At 36.4% G+C, this 24,045-nt stretch overlaps 1 protein-coding gene across 1 annotated transcript; it reads right to left on the bottom strand.

Annotated features, from left to right (window-relative positions):
• Positions 1 to 13,609: 13,609 nt before the first annotated feature.
• Positions 13,610 to 16,006, bottom strand: LOC140772321 (ACT domain-containing protein ACR8-like). The gene is made up of 6 exons (XM_073114332.1): positions 15,716 to 16,006; positions 15,576 to 15,621; positions 15,298 to 15,480; positions 14,633 to 15,208; positions 14,442 to 14,546; positions 13,610 to 14,339 (listed from the first exon to the last, which is right to left on the bottom strand). The coding sequence occupies exons 1-6, from the start codon at positions 15,775 to 15,777 to the stop codon at positions 13,971 to 13,973; spliced, it is 1,341 nt and encodes a 446-aa protein (XP_072970433.1). The 5' UTR covers positions 15,778 to 16,006; the 3' UTR covers positions 13,610 to 13,970.
• Between the last annotated feature and the right edge of the window lie 8,039 nt (positions 16,007 to 24,045).

The raw sequence follows: 24,045 nt of genomic DNA, 5'->3' as shown, positions 1-24,045 counted from the left end.
GGATTTTATTTTCTGTGAGCAGGTTTCCAGGTTTCCAGTGTTTTATATTGCTATGCTCTCTTTGACAAATATTATCTCTTACATTTTCTGTGGAAAATATGAATGAGAAGCACAACCAGATATTGTAATGTATGATATGATATTTAATTATTAACTAAAAGAACAAGCACACACATATGTATATATATACACAATCAGTGATAAGCTAATAGAGGCAATGTTTGGAAAAATTCAAATTCTAGCAGAAAAAGTTTGATTTTTATTTTCTTATCTAGAGATGCTGACATCTATAATTAGTGCAGCATCTGGCTTAAAAGACATTTTTTGTTTAATTATTTTATTTGGAGATCATTTTGCTTCTTAATATCCAGCATCTTTAGATACCTAAATAGGCCCATATGAATAAATTTGGCATGTGATTACAATGACATACCATCTAATCAAAATTAATTTAACACAACTTTTCTCATATATATATATATATATACCAGACGAGCCAATAGTGATCTTTGTGCGCAAAAGTATTTAATGCAAAAAAACCAGTTAGCAGATGAGTTTAAGCTTGGGATTAACTTCACCTTCTACTTGATTAATTAACTTGCATAAGACAACACAAGTGCGTGCATTTTTATCTCTCTTCTTTAATTACTTTATCTTGCAAGAAGCTTTGACGTGATCTAAATATACAATCCATTCGAAAAGTTTATGTCGCTGCTTTGGACTTACATTAAATTACCCACTTCAAGTAGCATGAACGAAGTAATAAATACGTCGTTAGAAGATTAGATAGAGATAGTGGGGAGCGATCTCCCGCAAAATCGGGCGCGTTGCAGGTCTGCTGTTTCCCGCCGAATCATGGTCGTGTTAGTTCGTGTAGCCGCTTTTTTACATCAAAGAAGGGAAAGTGCGCGAAGAGTAGATGGATTGGAGAGAGAAAGATATATATATATATATATATAGAGAGAGAGAGAGAGAGAGAGAGAGAGAGAGAGAGAGAGAGAGAGAGAGAGAGAGAGAGAGAAGGGGGTCTTCTTCTTCTTCTTCTTCTTCTTCTCTTTCTCACTCTTTTTTGTTTTCTTTTTGAAGTGTAAGTAAAAGTTAATGGTGGAATCTGGTGGCACGAGGGAGACAGCTCTGGTCTCGGTCTTGGGAAGAATTAATACGAGACGCGTAGTGGGGCAGCTCCGACGTGCTTCCAGCAACGGTACGGAGGTGTTGTCGACCACTCCAAATGATAATGTATTTAAACCAAGAGGGAGCTTTCAAATGAAGGGAAATACTTTATTATATTTCCCATGCTTTTTTATTTAATGAACATTATTATATGTCGGGTTTAAGTATAAGATTGGTTATTAATCATTGTGTCATAAGAGAGTTGTCGGTCTTACCTGCCCAGAATGAAATGTTAACCGAGAATTAGTGCTGTAATCCTCGTGAACTCGTACACTTTCACGTACTGTGTGTTGAGTTTACCGTTAATGTAATAGTTTGTAACCGGCGGTTTCGTGAATAAAATTAAATTGTGTGATTTATTCAAGTCTGGAGCAAAATTTTATGAGATTTTAATAGAAAATTAATTAAGTTGGTATAACATTCAATGGCCCCATTCAAAGAGTTTGAACAACTCAAGTGCGTGGGCACCACCCCGTATGTGTTAGGTCTTAGACAAGGTTGTTGGATATTTCTCTCCGGCTGGAGAATTATCATTCTAGAATGGTTCAGATGGATTGTCTTGTTGGAAGCCATCAAGGTTTCTTTTATCATTTTTATGGAATAGATTGATCCACCTTTAGATTAGTTTGTATCAGTTTTGAGTATGAATGAATCTCTAAGTCTACGGATCCAGTCATTCGAACGCACTTGCATCTCTAAGTCTATGGATCCAGCCATTCGAACGCACTTGCATCTATTGGATAACTTTCGAGTTGCACTACAACAATATTAGGGTTTGAGAAGTTATATTTTTCATTTCCGAATTAGATGTAGATGAATGGAAACTATGGCATCTAACAGCTTGGTTAATCCATCATTTGTCCTGGACGCACTGAATGTATTTAGTTCTTTCTGCATGCTCACTGTTTCTGCTAGCTACTACTTTCAGATGGTAGAGCAATTGAGTAGATAATTAAAAGACAAGTTTGCTGTATATATCGTTGCATTTCTTCTGGATTTTTAAATTTTAATGCATGAGTTATTTCAACTTTTTGCTGTCACGTTGCATGTTAAGTCACTGTCAAGGAAGACAATATATGCATTGTTTGTAACATTCATATACTCTCTAATGTTCAAGTACACAGGATGTACATAACTCAAGGTCAATGTTCTTAATGATATTCTTAATTTGTGCTTGGAACTTTCTACTACCACAAAAACAAATTGAGTAATTAAGCAACTAATGAGGTAAATAGTTCTTATGATATCTTTTGCTAGAAAATCTAAATTTTACATATATGTTGGTAAACTTTTTTATACTATGCAAACGTAAAATTTGTTTGACAAATAGTAATTCTATATTGATATTATTATTTATTTTTGTCATATACTATCTTGTACTAACTATATATTTTCTATATGCGTAGAAATTTAAATTAGTAGCCAAGTTTACCTAAAAAGCTTCAAATATTTTTGCAATTAAGAGTTAAGAACCGTTAGAAATATTAATATTTCTCTAGTGTTATTTTAAAATAAATAATTTTGTGAATAAATATTTAGATTAGACACCTTTTCGTAATTATAACTATTTGTTAGTTATTTAACTACCATAACTATTTTTTAGTTATCTAACTACTAGCACATTTTAGTTGGTGTTCTTTCATTTTCTATAGACAGAAGATGGTGTTATTGTTTTGGACAATTCCGTAGACTTAAGTGCTTGCTTTGTTACAATTAATTCTTGTTCAGATCAAGGTTTAATTTTGCAAGTTGCATCTTAATTTGTGACTGTCTTATATCTCGAGAATAAATTACCTTCGTAATTTTTAATAGTAATAAGTAGACGATAAACTTATTCAAGAGATAGATTTATCTTTGCCTGATCATTGCAAGTGCCCAGCCATTTGATTTCATTAATCTATGTTTTTAATTTCCTCCGACAATTCCAACAAGACCCTTAGTGGAATAAGGCTTTGGCTATTTTTATGCCAAAGGGTGACATATTTAATGCTAGTACTAATTCTGGTGAGAGAGTAGCAGAGAGCAAAATTATGAGGAAAATAAAAAAATCTTAAGTCTCTTCTTAAGCGATTCTAACAAAAGCAATTGCAATAGAAAAGAGTAGACCAGATTTAACCTACAACCTATTTAACCTTGCTTAAATATATAGCTTTTACATTTCAGTTTGATATGAAAAATGAATAAGAAAATAATTGCATACCAAGTGTGAAAGATATTACTACATAAGTGATAAATTTGCAATATATATATATATATATATATATTATATATATATATATATATATTTAAAAAAAAAAGCTAGGTTACAAGGTATGCATATGTTATTGGCTGGTTTCACTATTGGTTATGATCAGTAAATCATCTCTGAATCTTGATTGATGTAAGCTCTAGCATTGTGCCATTGAATTGGTATGCACATCCTTATAATTGTATCTAAAATTTTTGAGTTTTCTATCTAATTAGTTAATATATATACCTTTAAAATTGAAAATGTAAATACATATTTATTGAATGTTTGTGCCGATACTCTATTAGGAGGTTGTAACCTTCGTAGCTTACAAATGTATAATAGATTGATTTTATTAATATCATAATAAATTTAGGGGATCTTGCATGAATAGTGATATCAGGTGCAGGTTTACTGTGGACCAACTCATTTGAGTCCTTTCGGATGCATTGTGTATCATATTCGCTCCCTAAACAGAATACAATAGGGCTCGTATAAATAGAATGACTGCTATCACTATCGTGAGTACAAATATGTGCGATAGATGCATTGGTGAGCTTTTACCGGCTCAAATTATATTCTCGAATACTTTTCATGTAAATAGCTAGGGGCAAGAATCTTGTTGGTAGATTTGCTTGGCCCAGTCATACATACATATTCGAGAAAGCAACGAGAGGTCAAAGTAAAAGCCCTCCCTCCATCCATCTCAATCACCCAAAGTCAGTGGTCCTCTTCAAATTCCCCGCCAAACCTTTCCCGCGCTTTTATACGAAACTTGGCGCCAAATTTAAACCCAAGGGCCCACGAGGAACAAGAAACATAAACTTGGGAGATATTCTCTGGCGCCAGAATTCAAAATGAGGGTGAGGGTGGACAAAAGGAAGGCTGTTTAGGACTTAGGAGTAGTTGATGGCTTGATGAGGTGGGCCATCACTCTAATGGAGCGTTTGTACTCCAATCCATTATTTGTTGATTCAAATGTTTAAATGAAAGGTTAATATAGTTTGAATCAAAATTAGTTTTCATCCAAAGTTATCCTTGTTTGTGCATTTTTAATTTTAAATATAATTGACTGATTTAACCTCTCCCTCAGTATTCTTTTTGACTACATATTTATTTCAAAGTAATAATATCAATTAAGTTATTGCGTCATTTCTGCTATCAATGCTTGTATTTCTATTTTAGTCAAAAATATAGAAAGACATAGTTATGAAATTTTTTTTTGAGGTAAAATATATTTAAACATCAGATGAACTAATAAGGTTGCGATGCTGATGAGTGTAATTGAGTCTAGGGCTATCAAAATAATCAGGCTGACTCGAACTCGGCTTAAAAATGAGTTTACAATTATAGTACTTATTAACTGTAAATATAAGTGTGTGTATAATATGTCTATATATATATATATATATATATATATAGTTATTTTGAGTCGAGATTTCGAACAGCTTATAGCCATAGTGGAGCTGAATATCCAAGGTGGATCTTTTACAGATTATAGTAACGAAAGGAAGCTTCAGTAGATGCTTACTACGTCGTCATGGACAGTGAAGAAAAAAGAACTAATGGGAGGTGGAAGAAGGAGATCGTTCATGGCGTCATGCAACGCATCCCAGCATATACAAAAGTGCATGTGTAGTAGAGGGTCCATCAAACCTCTATCAATGCTTAAATCTGGAATCATTGATATTGGTTTATTGGATGCTACAGCATTGCATCAATGTCACGTTTTATTGCTGGATTAAAAATAATTGATAGCTGATAAAGGAGAAAGGATAAGGGATAAAAGGAGAAACGATAAGGGATAAAGGAGAAAGGATAAGGGATAAAGGATAAAAAGGGTGCCTTAATAATACCTAACGATCCATGTGATCTGAATATATTGGGTGGTTTACATAAAGTATATATAGTGATTTAATTATCATTCACGCATGTATATTGCCTTTATTAGTTTTCTTAACAAACAGTTACTATTGCTAGATATAAAATAACTTATATATCTTTGAGTAAGCTTTTTTAAGATTAAGGTAAAAGTTGGCCATGGGTTTTCTCTAGGGGTGAAAACGGGTCGGATTAAGTCCGACCCGACCCGCTATCTGATCCGGATCGGATCGGATACGGATAGGAAAATCCTATCTGATCCGGATTCGGATACAGATACAGATAGCTATTTCCAAAAATATCCGGATCCGGATACGGATACGGATTCGGATAACGGATATCCATTTACCCGCTTAATAAATACCCAACTAAAGTTACTAAACCCTACCTCTATCTCTCATCTACTCACCATCTCCCCCAAATCTCCATCGACCTCACTGCTACCCGCGGCGTCGCCCTCACTGCTAGCCCTCACGGCCTCACCGGCTCACCCATTTTCACCGCCTCCCTCCTTCGGCCCATCCTTGTCGACCTCGGCTCTCCTCCACCGGCCCTCCCTCGTCGACCTCGGCTCTCCTCCACCGGCCTCACTCCACGGGTCCTCGATCCCGTCGCCTCTATCTAAAATTAGCCCACCACCCTCACCGCCATCATTGCCTCCATCTACTCACCATCTCCCCCAAATCTCCATCGCCCTCACAGCCTCACTACTAGCCGCGGCGCCGCCTCCATCTAAGGACAAAAATCCACACCGCCCCTCACCTATTTTCACCACCTCCCTCCTCCGGCCCTCCCTCATCAAACTCGGCTCTCCTCCACCGACCCTCCCTCGTCGACCTCAACTCTCCTCCACGGGTCCTCCTCCTCCACCGCCGTCGGCCCTCCCTCCACTCCATTGGTCAGGTATATTAATGCATTCATAGACATTTTTAACCTTTGGCAGGATTGGGAGTATATTGACCATGATAAAAGGAAGAAGATGCCCAAAAATCTTAGGGATATCTGGATGCTTGCAGTACTCTACAATACTACCTAAATTCGCACCATAATGAAGTCAAATAGCACTCACCAGCAATGCAATGAAGGGCAATATCTTCTATTGTTAATATCATTGCTGGGAGAATCTAGAGTTACATATAGATTAATATAAGCACAAATTATGCATATTTCTCTGATACATATTTGTTTTCATATTAATTTGTTTAAAATTTGATACGTATTTGTTTAAGATCCAAAAATTTATCCGAACACCATCCGATTCGTATCCGAAACTGTCCGATCCGTATCCGAAAACTATCCGATCCGTATCCGAAAATTATCCGTATCCGTTTTCTTAGGATATGGTTTTAATTTTTGCTATTCGTCAAATATCCGTATCCGGATAAAAAATATGGATCCGGATATGGGTTGAGCACTACCCGAACCGTATCCGATCCGTTTTCACCCCTAGTTTTCTCTGTTTAAAAAAAAGGTAAAAGTTAAAGGGAAACTATATTTTAAAATCAACTAGGAGTATTCAGTTTAGGAATATTCATTTTAGGGAAACCTAGGGTGTTTTTAATAAATTTTTCAAAAATATTTTTTTTTCTTAAAGTGTAAACGAGCTTAGCCTAAGTGAGTCAACTCTAGCTCAAATTCGGGTCAAAATTAATTTTGAGTCTAGTTTTATATTTAAGCGTGGCTCAGCTTAACTCGAGTTGAGCATGAGCCCAAGTCCGAGCTTGATCGAAGAAGGAGGTGGCGATAACTTGTGAAAGAAGAAGGAGGAGAAGGAAGTCGAAAGACAAGGAGGAAAACTTATCGATAGAGGACGAGACTAGAGGAGGAGGTCAACGGAGGAGGATGAGAAGGTCAGAGAAGGAGGAGGTTGAAGGTGGAGGAAGAGGATAAGGAGGCGATGGCTTGCTGATAGAAAAGGACGACAAAAGAGATTGGGTCTATTAGAGAGAATTTTATTAAATATAAGATTAGGATCAAATAGAAATAGAATCATAGGAGTCGTTGAATTAAAATTCTTATGAATTTTAGAGAAGAAATTAAGTATATATAGTGACTTAATCAACCCAAAAGAACTTAAAACATGTATCTTTTCTCTTAAAAGTTTTGTCCAATCCATTTAATCTAAAAGTAATTAAGCCCTAAGAATATATACATGAACGATCAATAAAATTACGTGGGAAACTTTGACCTTATCCCTTATTAGCCAAATGGGTTGGATAAAAAGAAATCCCACAACAATGGTTTGATGGATAGTAGTCATAATTTTTTATCCCTATATCTTGCTAGGGCTGTCATTCTAGCTCCAATAGTTCTAGGTCTACTTAGAAACTTTATATAAGATTAACTCATTCTTTAAATTTAGGATAAATCATACGTGAATAAAATACAGGCTAAACAAAAGGGTTAATCATTTCTAACATACAAGTTAGAGATTCGTCAACTTTTCAAAAATGGGTCATAATGAACTCAATAAATGGGTATATACCCTTCTGTAGGAAAAAATAAATAAATTAAATATCAACTATTATCTATGAGAGTACCAAGTTGGATGAGGTGAATATATATATATATATATATATATATATATATAGATTAATGAAATTATTGAAGTACTAGAAATCACGTGCCCTAAGATAGATAGGGTCGACGTTAGCATGTACTTGTTACGTGATGTATTTAAGGTCGTCCACACGTTTCAACTGACTCTAGTTAAAGATTGAATATAACGTTGGGTGCTAACTTGCTAATCTGAATCTTCGGGTGCACCACAAATTTAATCCTAATAAACTAACGGTGCATTTGGTAATATATATTTAGTGTTTAATTTTAAGTTTTATCTTAATCTGTGTTTTATTAAACAAAACCATGTCTGCAACCACATGATTTTAATTTTTCAAAGAGAAAGAGGAATGTGGAGAAGTTTTCCCTGCCTGTAATCAATAATCCATTCCAATTCCTAATGTTAATCCTATCAATTCTCAAAACATAAGTACAGGATAGATGTTTCTCAAATTTGGGATAAGCTTTTGCAAATTTAAACATCTGCATAAATTAAAGTGACGTTTGTCGAGTTACAGCAACAGTAGATATAGAGTAACTTTTAAGTTATTATGGTTGAAGTCTTTTTAATCATTAGAGGACATGGAGTTCCCTTTAGCATCTAAAATGTGACAAATGCTTTGTTAACTAACTTGTCCTTGTGAGCTACTTCTTCCACCTGCCATGGCATTTTCCATTCCAACCGATGAAGGAGAGGAAAAGGATAAAAAAGGAAAAGAAAAATCTTAAACCTTCTTTTGTGGATGAACTTTACGCAGACCGCGATCCGAAAATGGTGCATTAATTCCCTTAAATGAGGAACAAAGTGGTTCATTTCTGGTCCCCAAGGAGGCAGTAATTCCTAGGTTGGCAGTGTAAGAGAAGAGAGACTGATTCTGGGGTTCCTTTGGCAAACTATGCAAACAACCGAAGTAAAGCTGGGGTTGTGTTCACTCTTTTGCTTATCCTCTTCTGCCAGAAAAGAGAGCAAGTTGAGGGACCCTTTGGAATGAATCCGTATATGCTGAGCGAAAAGTAAATTTGGTGAGGGAATTTGAGACCCACCAAATCTTGCAGCCTTAAAGTTTTGAGATATGTTTTGATGCTTTCCAACCTAACTACAGCTGTGGATTGCAGTGAAGAGTCTTGAACACTATGAAGTTGAGAAAGAGTGAGTGGGAGAGGGGAAGTTAGTCGTCATTTTTTTATAAATCACATACTATATTTTACTTATTTTGTGATTCGTACCTATCTTTTTTAAGGATTTTGTAACTCAATCCAACACCTTTTTTTTTCTTCTTCTTATAATTCTCATTTAATACCCTGAGTTAACTTAGAGGATACTAAAAAATTAATATTTAATTATAATATATAAAATAATGTGTAAATACCTAAATTATTTATGTCTTCTTTATTCTCTTTTTTTTTCTTACTAAAGAAGAAGAACAAGAAGATGACGATGATAAAGAAAAGAGGAGGATAAAGAGGAGGGACAGGGTGGAATATGAGGAAAGGAGATTGCAACAGCGATGGCGACGATAAAAGAGGTAGGTGGGAAAGATAGTGGAGTGATATAAAAAATAAGAAAGAATAGTGAGGGTATTTTAGTAATTTTGTCAATATTAGTTGGTCAAAATAATGTTAGGTATTAAATAAGAATTGTAAGTAAAAAAGAGGGATCGAGTTACAAAATCCTTAGGGACAGGATGTGAATCATAAAATTGGTAAAATATGATGTGAACTAGGTCAGATCGAATCATATCAAAAGAGATTAGGCTCAATGGATTGAGTCTAGTTATTTTATTTACTAATTTGGTTTAGTTAAAACTTTAGCACAATAGGATTTTATTGAATTAGCTAATTTAATTCTGCACAGTTTTGAGAAAATATTTGCAGAATATTTTACGGACATCAAAATAATATCAAACTAGCTGGATAATGTTGATAACCTCAAAATCTACAACTTTTATATTCATGATTTCTCAAGATTTGAATTCTATCTATGGCAAAAAGAAGTATTAATCTAACAAAGACAATGAAAGGTGATTTATTTAGTTAGTTAGCTTTATATTATTGTTTGAATTTCAAATAAATCAGATAATCTGCATGTGGATTTGATACTTTACTCTTATAAGTAGGAGTGGACATGCATCGATAATAATCATTGAATTGAATGGAATGAATCTAAGTTTAACCTGCTATTATTTTCGTCCTTATTTTTTTACGTTAGCTGTTGGATTGTTTATATCTTCATAGGAGTAGATTATAACCGTAGATCACTTTCAAGCATCCAAACCCTAGCCACCTCCTACCTTGAGCAGCCACCCTATAATACAATCATTCGCCACCCTTCGACGACCACCACAACGTCAGAAATTACCGTTTTGACCTATCTCAACTATTTTATTTTTATCTTTTCATCCTAATCTCTAATTTAGGTAAAACTAGAGCTGTTAGAACCCTAACTCACAAAGCTACCTCCACCTAAATTTTCATAATTTTTTTTTACATCTGGATCTATCCAAATTTGGTTTATAACAAAATGTAGGGTATAATTTATAAAAATACATACTTTTTATTTAGGAGTCTATATAGTTTTTTTTTTCTTTAGTTCAATAAAATATATATAAATATTTTTCTTAGTTCAATGGATAAAACTACTAATAGTTCAGAGAATCTAAATGGAATTATGCTTCATATATATATATATATATATATAGTTTTTGCTATATAAGTTGTGAGGATAAATAGCTTGTGAAAACTGTAATATAACCTTTTAATTTTTGTAATAACAGGAGATGTATTATTAGGAGTCAGGTGATCGAATCGAATTTAGTTTTTGGGTAGAAAACTGGTAGATATAATCGAGTTAATATTAGACAGAATTTCAAACAGAAAAAAGAATTCCAATTAGACGAAAATTAGTAGGGACATGGGAAGATACAAAGATGATCAATAGTCATCATGATCAAATTACTATTGTTTAGTTTAACACCTATTATTATAATATACATGTGTCTCTCATGTGGTGGAAAGCTACCAGTTTCTCACGTGACTCGTTGGTTAACATTTTGACATTATAGTCACGATAAATGCCTAAATTATTATAAATACTTTAAGAAAGAATAATCTAAGCACCACAGGCTAGGGCTATCAAAATAATTGAGTCGGCTTGAGCTCTTTAGTTTTTTTTTTGATTGAAAGTCATCCAATATTGTAGCCAAGATTAGTGTGATTAGATCCATTCCGAAGTAGCTTCATGTACAGATCACATATAGTTCATCTCTGTTCTATCTTTCAGATGTAATGAATAAGAATACTATTTCTCTTCTCTCAACAGTGTGCACCTAGATTTTCATCTTGGATTATTGAAGTTAATCTACAAGATTGTCTCCTTATTTCTTATTCGACTATCTTGAAACTTTGGAACCCTAGTTATCATTTAGGATCTTTGTTGCTGTCTTCCTCTTTATTTGGCCATGCATCTTTGACCCTAAGGAACGACCCTACTTCTTCTCTATCACTTTCCTATGGACTATCTCTACTTCCATCATTGTCATCTGCACCACCTTACCATAATTTTAGGTCGATCACCACTATGCCTCTTTGGCCTCCCCCTTCCACAATTCATCTTGATAGATTTGCTCTTCATCCCAAATATATCTCAATCCCAAAAGCACTTGACCATCTAACTGTTTAATCTTGAGTTATCTCTTAACCTTGGAGATCCGCGGTAACTTTAACTTTCTGCTCGTGAGTCGAAATCCAATTCCATCTTTGGATTTGGACTCCTAGTAATTGTGGGGTTAGGAAGTCGATTGTTACATAATAATACAAAGACCGAGACGTGACAACTAACATACACAATGAACGTCAGTATTGAGATATTAACCTCTAAAAAAATTAAAATTGTATTGAAAAATATGCCATTTTATTTATTATTTTTCTTTTACAATACATCTTTATAAGATAGAAATGCTACCTTAATAAGCAATTATAAGACAATAATGGTCTTATAAGACAACGTTACTATATATTAGTAAATAATTCCATGGCAGGAATAGTGAACAAGATTGCAAACAATCATCAAATATTTAGTGATAAGACATATTTCTAAGACAGCAATGTTGACTATAATCTTCAACAACACTGAAATTAGGAGTAAAAATAAGCCAAGCTTATGCAAGCCTACTCTAGCTCAAGCTTTAATCGAGCTGAGCTCAAACCTTAATCGAGCCCATTTTCTAAAAAACCTAAGCCTTAATCGAGCCCAATACCCTTAGCAAGAATTAGATTTAAAATAACTATCATGACAATAAAAGATTAAAAAAAAAACCGTAGGTTTAGTACCACATTAACTATTTAGAAAATCTTAGTAGGATATATAAGAATAAAATTTAGTTAGATCTCTAGCGTGCCGCCCAGTTTACTTTGCACGTGCTCAAGTCCTAAAATATATATATATATCAGATAGGATTTCGATTTGGCCTAGCTTCTATTGAAAAGATGCATATCTATTCGAGTCAACAATTAAACTTACTTTGACTTCTGAGTAGATGTATTTGTTCACTTGAGCGGAATCCATTTGCTTGAGCACTCATTTCGAGATGCTTCTGTTGCAGGAAGAATGCTTCCTTTCGACTGCAAGTTTTTCCAACTGATTTTGCTTTGTTCACTTATTGTACATTTTTAAGTCTACTGTATTTATTAAGAAAGAGTAATGTACTATTTTAGTTTGATAAAGCACACGAATTTGCTGCCCAAAAGTACTCATGTTTTAAGATAAAGATATTTTTGCCTAACTTAACTCACATATGTGTGTGACACCCGGTTCATAGCGATCAAGTTCTAAAATTTCGATTCAGAATAGCCTCTAGTGAGATGGAGAGCATTTTTTTTGAGTCAGCAATTAAATTGTTTTTAAGTTCCAAAAAGATGTTTCTGATAACTTGAGTAGAATCCTTTCACTTTAGCTGTTATGTGGAGATACTTCTATTGACAAAAAAGGATGCTTCCTTTCGGGTGACCGTTTTTTCAACCGACTTTTACACCATTTTAGTGTGATTGTTTACTTATTATAAATAAGATAGGAGAAGATTGGAGAAAAAGAAATAAAAAATAATTCATACATTCTCGAGTAAATTGCATTCATAAAAAAAGAGTATTGGTACTGTTTTGCATGGACAATGCACTCGGATTTGTTGCATCCTTACCCATGCAGGATAGTAGTTGTATCTTGAAAGACTAGCATCCATTATTCTCGAAGGAATTAATAGGTGATGACATTGAACTTGACTTATATAATATCTTGTATTCTGTAATTGAGTTATTTATTAATTTTTTTTAATATTATTGGATCAAATTTTATAATTGTTTGAATAAGATTGTTGTCGCACAATTACTCTCCATTTTCCTATGTGAAACAATTATATAGTATCAGCTTATGTAGATCTATGAGTAGTGGATGTTAACTCATCAACTTTTTATCTTAAGATCGGTCATTTTTATTTTTTATATTCTAATCATCTTTACTTTTGAGTTTTGAGACATTTTAATGAGCCTAAAATATAGATTTAATTTAAATAAGTGGAGGTTTAATGTTTGAAATATCATATAGGCGTGCAGGAATTCGATACCAGTTTATACCTGCCCTTTAAGGCCAACATGTTCTCTTCCAAGTTAATATACCTTGGTATCTTTCTATGACTTGTTCAAAGATAAGTCCTGGGCAATTGCTCAAGTTGACACCCATAAACATGAGAATGAAAAATAATAAGAGAGACAAAGGAGTAGTACCTCAAAAGTAGGATGGCTGATCTCATTTTCTCATGTAAGCAAACATTGGCATTAAGCATCGAGTCCTTTATGTACAGTGTATGTAACCAAAGACAATGAAACAAGAGGAAACAGCAATCATTAAGAGACCAGATCTTCACATAGGAGGAGATGTTCATACTTGAAACCACTTCAATTTTCTTTTCATCCTCCTTTCGATTCTATGTGCATCTTTTAATTCTGTAACCTTTGATCTTTCTATCCCTACCCAATTTAACAACCATTAGGTATCCATCTTTTTACTCATCTCCTCCTCCTTCATTATGTACAACTCCAATATGAAGCAAAGAATTATCCCTCCATTGTTTTGTAGATCCTAAGAACATGATCTGATTAATCCCAAATTATACAAATTCCTTCTCACAAAGCTTCCAAGGTGGAGCAACCCAATGGCAACACCACCATTGGCCTCCTCCCGGTCCCCTGAGGCCTTCCGGTAAAACTGTGGCCGCTGCTCTTCCTTGACACTGAGGCAACCGACGCCGACCTTTTTCTGTATGTCGTCGATCACCTTTAGATTTGCAGGTTGGCCAGCTGCGTCGGTAACATAGAACACATTCGCGGCCATCTCCCCCTTCGTCGACACCTCCGCCCGCATTACTAGTAGTCCATTTTCTCGGAATATTCGAGTTACTTCCGAGAGAAGCCCCGGCCGGTCTAGAGTACATAGTTCTAATCTCAATCCCTGAATCAAAGATTAACATAACATAAGCTAAAGATCTGCAGATGAGGTAGAAAAATGACACCTTTTTGAAGGAAAAAGGGTAGAATTTTGATGGTTAATTACCTCTGATGCTCTACGCTCGATGGCTGCTTGCAAGCATTGGATAACTCTTTGCCTCTCTGCTTCAGAGCTAATGGGACTCCCATCTGTGTGTCTGATGTAGAATTCCTGCAAGATCGCACAAAGGAGTGAGTTGAAGTCCAAAGGAGATCTAACACGAGATTTAATCATTTTGAATGCTAAAAGGAACAAACCTGGTGAGCCTGATCGAGATTTGTATCGATTGTGCCGTGGAAGACGACGTACCCCATGTCGGTGAGCGTGCAGACGATGTCGAACAGTAATTTGGGCCGGTCTTGGCATTGCACGGTGACGACGGAGTAGCCTCGTTCGATCCAATTCTGGACGGAGACCAACGGTTTGGACTCCGGGATGGGGGTAGAAGAGGTGGGCTCGTAGTCCCGGTCGGCAAACATTATCTGGTGGAGGCGGCGGTCGACGTGGGCGACAGACATCGAGGAGACGGCGGTGATGGTGCCATGGAAGTTGTCGTGCTCGCCTTTCAGGAGGTGGCGGAGGCGGGACTCGATGCGGTGGATCTTTTGGGCGTCTTCGATGGGGAATCCCGAGTACTTGTCCTTGACAAAGACGAGACACGCCGTCCGGCCGTTGTGGCTCCAGACCTTCGCCTCCGAGACGCTGCACTGGAGGTCGGCGAGCACGGCGAAAACCTCTGAGAGGAGACCTGGCCGGTCGGTCCCGGTGAGCTCCAGCGCCGTCAAGCCCTCAAAGGCGGTGGATTTCGTCGGGCCGTTCCATGTGCCCAACGACTGGAACATTTTAAGACAAAATTGAGCAAATGGGCCCTCTAAAAATCGGATTTTTAAGACGACGGAGTCGAGATATTGGCGATTGATACCTGCTCAATGTAGGAAATGACACTCTCGTCGGTGAGCTTGGCACCGAACTGGTCAGTGACGTGGAAGACGTCCATGAACCACCGGCCGTCGGAGGAGATGTAGCCTTTCTTGATGGAGAGGTTGAGGTCGGTGAGGACTTGGATTGCTTCCAATAGGACTCCATGCTTCCGAACACTATCCACCTGAGCAGGAAGAAGACTCTCTCTTAATCCCCCATTAATGGAGTAGAGGATAAGGTTCACATTCTCAGTTGTTAAAGATAGCACGAATCAATTACCTGAACGAGAGTTGCAGTGGGGCAAACGGCATTGTCGATTACAACCCTGCAAAGCAAATTTAAAGCATTTTGTTAACAAGTAGCTCAAAAATTGAAGCTGAGCAGTAGAGTAGAATCTAAGGGGAAAATAGAACACTCACCTAGGAGTATCCATTCGGATAATAAGCTTCTCATACTCGTTCAAGTAAGTAGGCCACTCCATCTTCCTCTATTAGCAAAAGAGAAACGTAAGCTCCTCTGCTGCTCTCCACCTACCTCTCTGTCTGTCTGTCTGTCTCTCTCTCTCTAAAACTCTCGCCTTTGCCTCTCTTCCCTCTCCTCTAATTAGTATATATACTCACAAGAGGACGAGACCAACTAGAGCCAACTAGCAAGACAAGCCGTCGTTGCCTCTACGAAGAGGTGAAGAGCCCAATGACGGATATTCTCTTTCTCGCTTTTGGAAGGGGCGACACCGATGAGCCACACAGCAGCCCTTCGGGTTCATATTTAAAGGTCCAAACCCGCGAATCCGACAGTCATATGGATGTAGGACCCACGACTGCCAACCAGTGAGCCGACAGCTCATGTCAGGTCCCACGAGTCGTACAGGTGGATGACACATCACCGCTAGCTTACCTGAGCTTTACCCCTCTGGCTTTGCTTCCGGTTCAAGAGTACTTCGGTCGATTTAGATCCGGTTCGGTCACACCGGGTCTGAACCGGATCCGGATTGTTGTCCTGCCGCCAGCCAGGTGACTAGACACCAATCCACTTTGGATAAAATACCCTATAAGATAAGTATTTATCATTTGGCTTCTGTGTTTTACTTTTGTTATCTTAAAATCCTCTACCCTTTAATAAATTAATTATGTATATATTAATGACTAAAATAAAAGATAACTTTGGTCGAAAAGTATTTTACAGAGTTTAATTTATAATTCAAAATATTAAAATATTATCTGTTTTCATCAATATCTGCTAGGATAAACTAAACTCTGGGAACAGCTGCTGAGCTGCAGCACTAGTAGTCGTTAGTCATTTGGTCCTTTTCTTCTCGTCTCGAGCCTCCCAAGACTGGCCGATGAGGCGAGGTTCGGTGACAACTACCGACAGCGTGGCTCCTAAACTCCTCGCCACGTGGAGCACGCAGAAAAAGAACCCTCTTAGTTACGACATATTTAAAAAATAAAAAAAAAAAAAGACCCACGCTCTCGTCACGACCGAACTAATTTACAGCAATCCGTGCGTGGTTTTGGTCGACCACGACCGCATTAATTAGGGCTCGTGATCTACCACGTGATCCGGGTCAGAAGGCACGAGCACGGAAGCATTCATTTGGTGGTGTTGCGTGGACCTCCACAACTTGCCAACTTCCGTAATAATAATACTAATAATACTAATACTAATAATAAAATAGTACAGTGGAATAATTTTGAATACCGTCCTCTTTTTGGTGTATTTAGAAAGTATTGTTTTGGGCATATTATTAGTAAATATAAGACAAAAATATTCTTAAGTAAAAAAAAATGAGAACTAAAATAATAAGATTTTATTTTTTATGGCTAAATTATTTAAATTTTAATACTTAGTTAACTCTGCATATCAATACCAATCTCTCTCTAAAAGATTAAATATCGATACAAAAAATAATAAGAGTTTTAAAATGTATAAGAGGATCTGAATTCAAAATCCGCCCGTTTTTATATTCTTACCCTTTGTAAAATTTAAAAAATAAGGGTAATTTAGTCATTGTATTAACTTTAAGAGTCCTTATTTGAAAGAAGCCAATAAATTTACGGCTGATTATGTTACAAATCGACCTAATCCGATCCACAACGGTTCTGAAACTTAGATCCCTCCAATGACTAGATGAATGCTAGGTTTAGTTCTTGGTATAAACGAGGAGAAGTTGTTATCGAAAGAGGTGGTTAGAGGCTAGAAGAGGTCGACCAAAAACTTGGGCAGAGGAAGAAGGGAGGTAGGAGAGGGCGCCAATGCCTAGAGTCAAGAGAAAAGGAGATAAGGCTAAAGCCAATTCTAATAACAAGATCATCATCCTCATACAACTCTAATTAGGGTTTTCTCTACATGTATATATATAGAGGCTCACCAACTAAGTTAAACAACTCCCAATAAATCTTAACAAACCAACAATTAAGTTAAAACCCTAACAAATCAACTAAACCAGTCTTTCTTATTTTCTCCGATTAATCATTCGTTTCTTTATAGATAGATTTCTAATCTGGAGAAGTCATCAATATCAAAGTTGTAAATCTTGAGGTTAACGACCTTATCCAACTAGTTTGATATTATTTAGATATGTATAGAATATTCTACGAATATTTTTCCAAAACTGGGCAGAGCTGGATTTAGCTAATTAAATAAATTCATAACCTGCTAAGACTTTAACTAAACCAAATAACCAAATAAGATAATTAGACTTATTGAGCATAATCTCCCTTTGATGTGATCCGATCTGACTTGGTTCGCATCAGATTGTGATATTCTTAAAAAAAATTATGGTAGCATCAAAAAAAAACCTAAAACCTAAGGGAGATAATTATAGAACCTAAACAATTTTTTATTTTATTTTATTTTATTTTATTGTTGATGAATTTATAGACTAATCATAAATTAGACATCTAAACTAGTCTTTTCTTGTACACATTAGGTATATGAGCCAAATCTTTCAGAAAATGTATTACAAATGGATTGAAGCAAGTATACATATGCAAAAATCATTTTATTTTCTAGTAAGAAAGTTTAAAATATATTTAAAAAAATGTATATTTACTATATGACAACAAATTAAAAACAATCATTTTATTGTCGCAAATTTCTAGCTCCACTATTTTTTATTTTTAATAAGGACGACATAGTAATGTATATAGTAAATTAATTCGCATGATGATGTGATAAGTTTTCCACGTTGATCTCCCACCGTCGTGCGTCGCACCTATTCTCCTGACACGCGGCGTATTGTTGTTGGCTATCATCAGAAGATTAACAACATAAAATTAAATAGATTAAAAATAAAAATTAATCTGTTTATTAGAAGACATTCTTTTTCAGCTTACATATTATTTGACTTTGATTATTAGTTCAAGGAATAGCGGGAATCTGCGATTTATCTTGCATGGTTTGGCTTAATTTTATAAAATTATATTTGATTAAATTAGAGATCGAATATGAAGATATTCTTTAGTGATATGATTATAAAGGGTTGGATAAAATTTTTCAAAGCATCAAAAATGATATGTATAATATTTTAAATGAGAAAAATATAATAAATATATTGAATATATCTATATTATTTTTTTTACATTTTTTTTGTCATCTAAAATTCTATATGTATTATCTTAGATGTGTTAGAGGGTCAAGAGCTTTAATTAGAAGTATATAGAGGCTTGGCTAACGATTTGATTATATAATACTTATTAAACAGATATAATGAGCTGCTAATTTTATGCAGGTAGACAAATAACATATTAGACAAGTTATTAGATGATATGTTTGAGTTGTTGCTTGTTGACATTTGCAGCCTATCTGAATATTTTTTTAGCTGACTTTTGTTGTGGATTGTGATCTCTTCCACCATTTGACACCATTGAATTGATTAATGTTGAATTGATTAATGTTGAATTGATCAGAGGATCTTAATTTGTGGGAAGACATGAAGCCTTACTTAAAGTGTTGGAGTACTTTTTTCAATTTGAGAAGTGGACTTTATAATGAATTCACTTCAAACAATTATTCTAAAGATGTAGACTCTGTGGCTTTTCTTTTTGTATTGTTTATTCAGTAGGAGTTTTCTCTTTCTGCGAGCAAAGTTTTCAGTATTTTGTATAAATATATATAAGCTAATAGAAGTCAATGTTGGTTGGAAAAATTCAAATTCTGGGAGAAAGCGTTTGGTTTTTTATTTAGATGTGGTGCATCTCGAAATGCAACACAGGAGTTATAAAACTATTTTTGGCTTATTTCATTGGAGATGTTGCATAAAATTGCCAGGAATTTGGACGATAGAGAGAGAGAGAGCGCAAATATCGCTAATAACTAAGAAATACTTATAAAAGTACTATTTATTACTAAAATATTTATTTATTTGGAAAGAGAAAATATATGGTGCACGATTAGGGCTATCTATTAAAATTTAATAAAAATAATCTATAGCGAACAAACCCTAAAATCAAACTCAATCAAATGCAAAAGCAAGCACAAATATCTATATAAATCTTTTTACTTTTTTTTTTCTTCTTTTATTATGATACTAAACTCTCACATATGATATTCAACACGCCCTTAAACACAACTACACAAATCAATACTGATCACTGATGCGATTCAGACAAAATCGGATCACCTCAAAAGACATTGAGCTCAATGGATTGAGTCTAGTTATCTTATTTGCTTATTTCGTTTAGTTAGAGCCTTAGAAGGTTATGATTTTATTTGATTATCTAAATTCAACTCTGCACAGTTTTGAAAAAATAATCGCAGAATATTTCACAGACATCCGAATAATATCAAATCAGTTGGATAAGATCTCTAACCTCTGAATCTACAACTTATGACTTTTCCAAATTCGGAATCTGTCTATAGTAAAACGAAGGGTTAATCTAATAAGATAAGGAAGAATGGTTTAGTTAAATTTGTTTTAGACTTTTAAATTTAATCTCTATAAATAGGCCCTTATGGCTTTTATCTTAGATATGCTTGGAATGAAAGATTAATTGGCTTTTGCCCTGATATCTCTCTCAACTAGGTCGCAGGTCTCTACATCTCCCTCCTCTTTTACCAACCAGCGCAACCTCTTCCTTTGGGAAGATCTCATCTAGCTTTTAATTTCCTTCTTTCGCCGATCCCTCTAGTCCCGTAGGGTAGGCCTACTTCTCCATCTTCGTCTCCTTATCTTAATTGTCTCTATCTCCCATAGGGTTTTTACCATAGTTGTAGGCCAATCATAGCCTTTAATCATCTATCATATACGCATTCGCAAACCACCACCACCATCATTTATTGTCGAGCCACCTGCATCAATTACTTGGCCTCTACTCCATCATCACCTCCATCATATACCTAGGAATTCGTGCCTCTATCCATAGATTCCAAATCCTATGTACACCTGAACCTCAATCGCTATAAATCGGATCGAGTTGATTCATAACAAATTGACATTAGAGCCAACGTTCCTTGGACCGTCATGGCTACCACAAGATTGAAGGCAGTAAAGCAAACGAGCGACCAAGGCTTGGAGACGGACCACATGGCTCTATCAAGGTCACCATCTCCACCTCGTCCGCGGGATCCCATAGAGTACATAGCGGGATTAGCTGATCTACCTCAAGCCATAGCTTCCATGGCACAAACAATGTTAGAGATGAAGGCAACCCTTATGGACATGAACCAAAGGCTTCTATGGCGTACACCTAAGCTTACCAACTCTGACGAGAGCAAGCATAGCCATCAAATGAGATCAAGCCATGGCAATGGGGGCTGAACCTGCACTGAGGGCACCTCCACAATATGATGAAGGACCACCAAGGTATACATCACCATCAAAGGAGACCTTGCTCTCCACATCGATAGCTAGGAATCTCAAAGTGATCGTCAACCATTACCAATCATTCCCCGAGCTGCTAATTGAGGGCATTGAAGCTTTGAAAGATATTAAAGATCCAATACCTCGATGGCCTGATCTTTTGGTCGTGGCTGCCTATTAAGTTCCTTCTCGATCTAAAGGACAACCTCTTCAGCCCATAAGCGATGTGCCAAAGTGATAAGTTACGGAACGATCTTTTCAAGATCTGGATTGATTATAGGAAGTAGTCCATGCAATTGAGGAAAAATATTCACCAAATATTCTCCTACAGTAAAAAAATTATGTAACCAATATTAATCGATCTATAACTTCTTGATCTACATGTTTTATTTTTACACTCTTCACTGATTCGAATTAAAACTAGGATAAAAACACGATAGAGTAGGGATGATGGTGGTAGCGACAGGTAGAGTAGATGTTAGGGTTATGGATTATAATGGGGATGAGGGTAGATGGTTGATGTAGTTTAAGGGATAGGGACGAAGGGAAAGAAGTGGTCAACATCCCAAGGATGAGGGAGGACTTGATAGATGAGGGAGATTATAAGATAGATGAGACCTTGCCAATGGTAGAGATGACTGGTTGGTGAAAATGGAGGAGAGAGATTAGGGTAGAGAGACTAGAGAGAGGATAGAGGAGGATAGAAACCAATATTCATTCATCATAATGATTTTAGCAAACATCCACACCTTTATAGAAGCTAGCTAATAAGCCAAAATATCAATTATTAACCCTAATTCTTGTATTGAATTTCATAATCATATCTTAACAATTTTGTGACCCATCTCTGCTATTCCAGAGTATGAATATATTATCCCATAAAGTATGAAAGGCTCCTTTGATCAGTTCAGATAATGAATCACCAATCGATTAGATAAGACCTCCACTTTGTCACCGCATACAAAACTGCTAATATCTCTATTTCATAGGTCGATAATTGTTGAGATTTTTGTGATAAAGCCTTGCTAAGAAAGGCTATAGGACGTCCTCCTTGCATTAGTATAACTCCCAACGCATCATATTTCACAACGAACTCTTTGGTAAAGTCTGGTAGAGCTAGAACGGGCGCCGTTGTCATTGCTGTTTTTCAGTTTTTCAAAGGTTTTTGTAGATTTATCTGTCCATTTAAAAGAGTCATTTCTCAGCAAAGAATTGAGAGGAGCAGCGATCTTGCCATACCCGACGATGAAGCGGCGATAATATCTGGTCAACCCAAAGAATCCTCGCAATCCTATGGTGGTAGTAGGGATCGGCCAAGCGGTCATGCATGCTACCTTTTGAGGATCTGCCGTTACACCTTTCACTGAGATGATGTGGCATAAATACTCCACTTGTGGTACTCCCCATAGGCATTTGGACTTCTTAATCTTCAGCTGATTTTTCTCCAATAAATTCAGCACATCCTCTAAATGCTGCCAATGTTGCGTTTCAGTCCTGTTATACATCAAAATATTGTCAAAAAATACTAAGACATACCTTCACAGTAGAGGCCAAAAAATATCATTCATGAGGCCTTGAAAAGTAGCTGAAGCATTAGTGAGACCAATGGGCATCACTCGGAACTCATAATGTTCGTTCGGAGTTCGAAATGCAGTCTTGTGCACATCCACCAGCTGAACTCTAATTTGATGATACCCGACCTTCAAGTCAAGCTTGTTGAATATGGTCGCTCCTATAAGCTCGTCCAGCAACTCCTCTATAATTGGAATGGGATACCGGTCCTTGACAGTGATAGCATTTAGTCCACGGTAGTCGACAAAAAAATATCATGTCCCGTCCTTCTTTCGCATCAATAGCACGGGCGATGAGTAAGAGCTATGACTTGGTTGTATAAGACCTTGCTCTAACATCTCGGCTACCATCTTGGAGATAACTTCCTTTTGCACATGTGAATACCGATATGGCCTCACATTCGCCGGTGCAGCCCTAGGCACAATCTCTATGCGATGGTCCGTCATTTGCCTTAGTAGCAACTCCTTTGGTTCCTTAAACAATCCAGCAAATTTATCTAATAAGTTAGATAACTCGATGGTAGTATCTGGACTCATTTGGGGCTCTTCTTCTACTGGTCCTAACTGAAGAAGATAGGCTAGATCACTCGCACAAGGCAGCCCCACCATCAGCTGCATCGTAGGAATCGGCGGAAATCGAACGCCATCAAGCCGCACATCTTTGTTTCCTTGTTTAAATTTCATCAACATGCTTTGGAAATTAAAAGTGATGGGTCCCAAGCTCTCCGACCACTAAGTGCCAAGGATAATGTCCGTTCCTCGCAGCGTCAATGAATACAAGTCCACAATGATGTCATGTCCTTGTATTTGTATACCGACCCGGCGACACAAGCTCTCCGCCCGAAGCTTTGTGCCATCTCCAATAGCAACGTCAAACCCAACGGTTAGTTCAACATCCAAACCCAACTTCCTCACTAACCTCTTATCTAGAAAGTTGTGTGTACTCTCAGAATCGATGAGAATATGCACACAATGCTTTCTAATGAGTCCGTCCACTCATAATGTCCTCGGTGCGGAAGTACCTGAATATGCATGCATTGATATTTTAGTTTAGATATCTTCCTCCACGTCCTTCTCTACGGTCTCCTCATAGACCTCCTCCGAACACTCTCTATCACCAACAACCACATTGTTCTCCTCGAGACCGTCAATGAGCATCACATTCTCGATCAGTTTGGAACACCGATGACTAGGGGTGAAACGTTCATCACATTGAAAGCAAAGACTCTTCGCTCTTCGCTCCTCCACCTGGGCAGGTGTGAGAGTTCAAATGAGGGGTCTTGTGCCTCCTCTAATATCAAAAGAAGGTCTCAAAGGTAGTCGTGCTCTAGTATCAGTAACCGATGTCTTTGAACCTACAGAATTTCCAATCGAC

This window comes from Typha angustifolia, chromosome 2 (assembly GCF_048772165.1).
Source record: "Typha angustifolia cultivar Huaian chromosome 2, ASM4877216v1, whole genome shotgun sequence".
In the NCBI taxonomy this organism is placed as follows: Eukaryota; Viridiplantae; Streptophyta; class Magnoliopsida; order Poales; family Typhaceae; genus Typha; species Typha angustifolia.
The sequence above is the reverse complement of the archived record's forward strand: the minus strand, read 5'-3'. Positions and strand labels throughout refer to the sequence as shown.

Coding starts and splice junctions, on each gene's coding strand:
- LOC140772321 (XM_073114332.1), bottom strand. CDS start 15,777: ATGGAGTGGCCTACTTACTTGAACGAGTATGAGAAGCTTATTATCCGA. Junction 15,481..15,575: donor CCACTGCAACTCTCGTTCAG/GTAATTGATTCG, acceptor CTTCCTGCTCAG/GTGGATAGTGTTCGGAAGCA. Junction 14,547..14,632: donor ATCTCGATCAGGCTCACCAG/GTTTGTTCCTTT, acceptor GCGATCTTGCAG/GAATTCTACATCAGACACAC.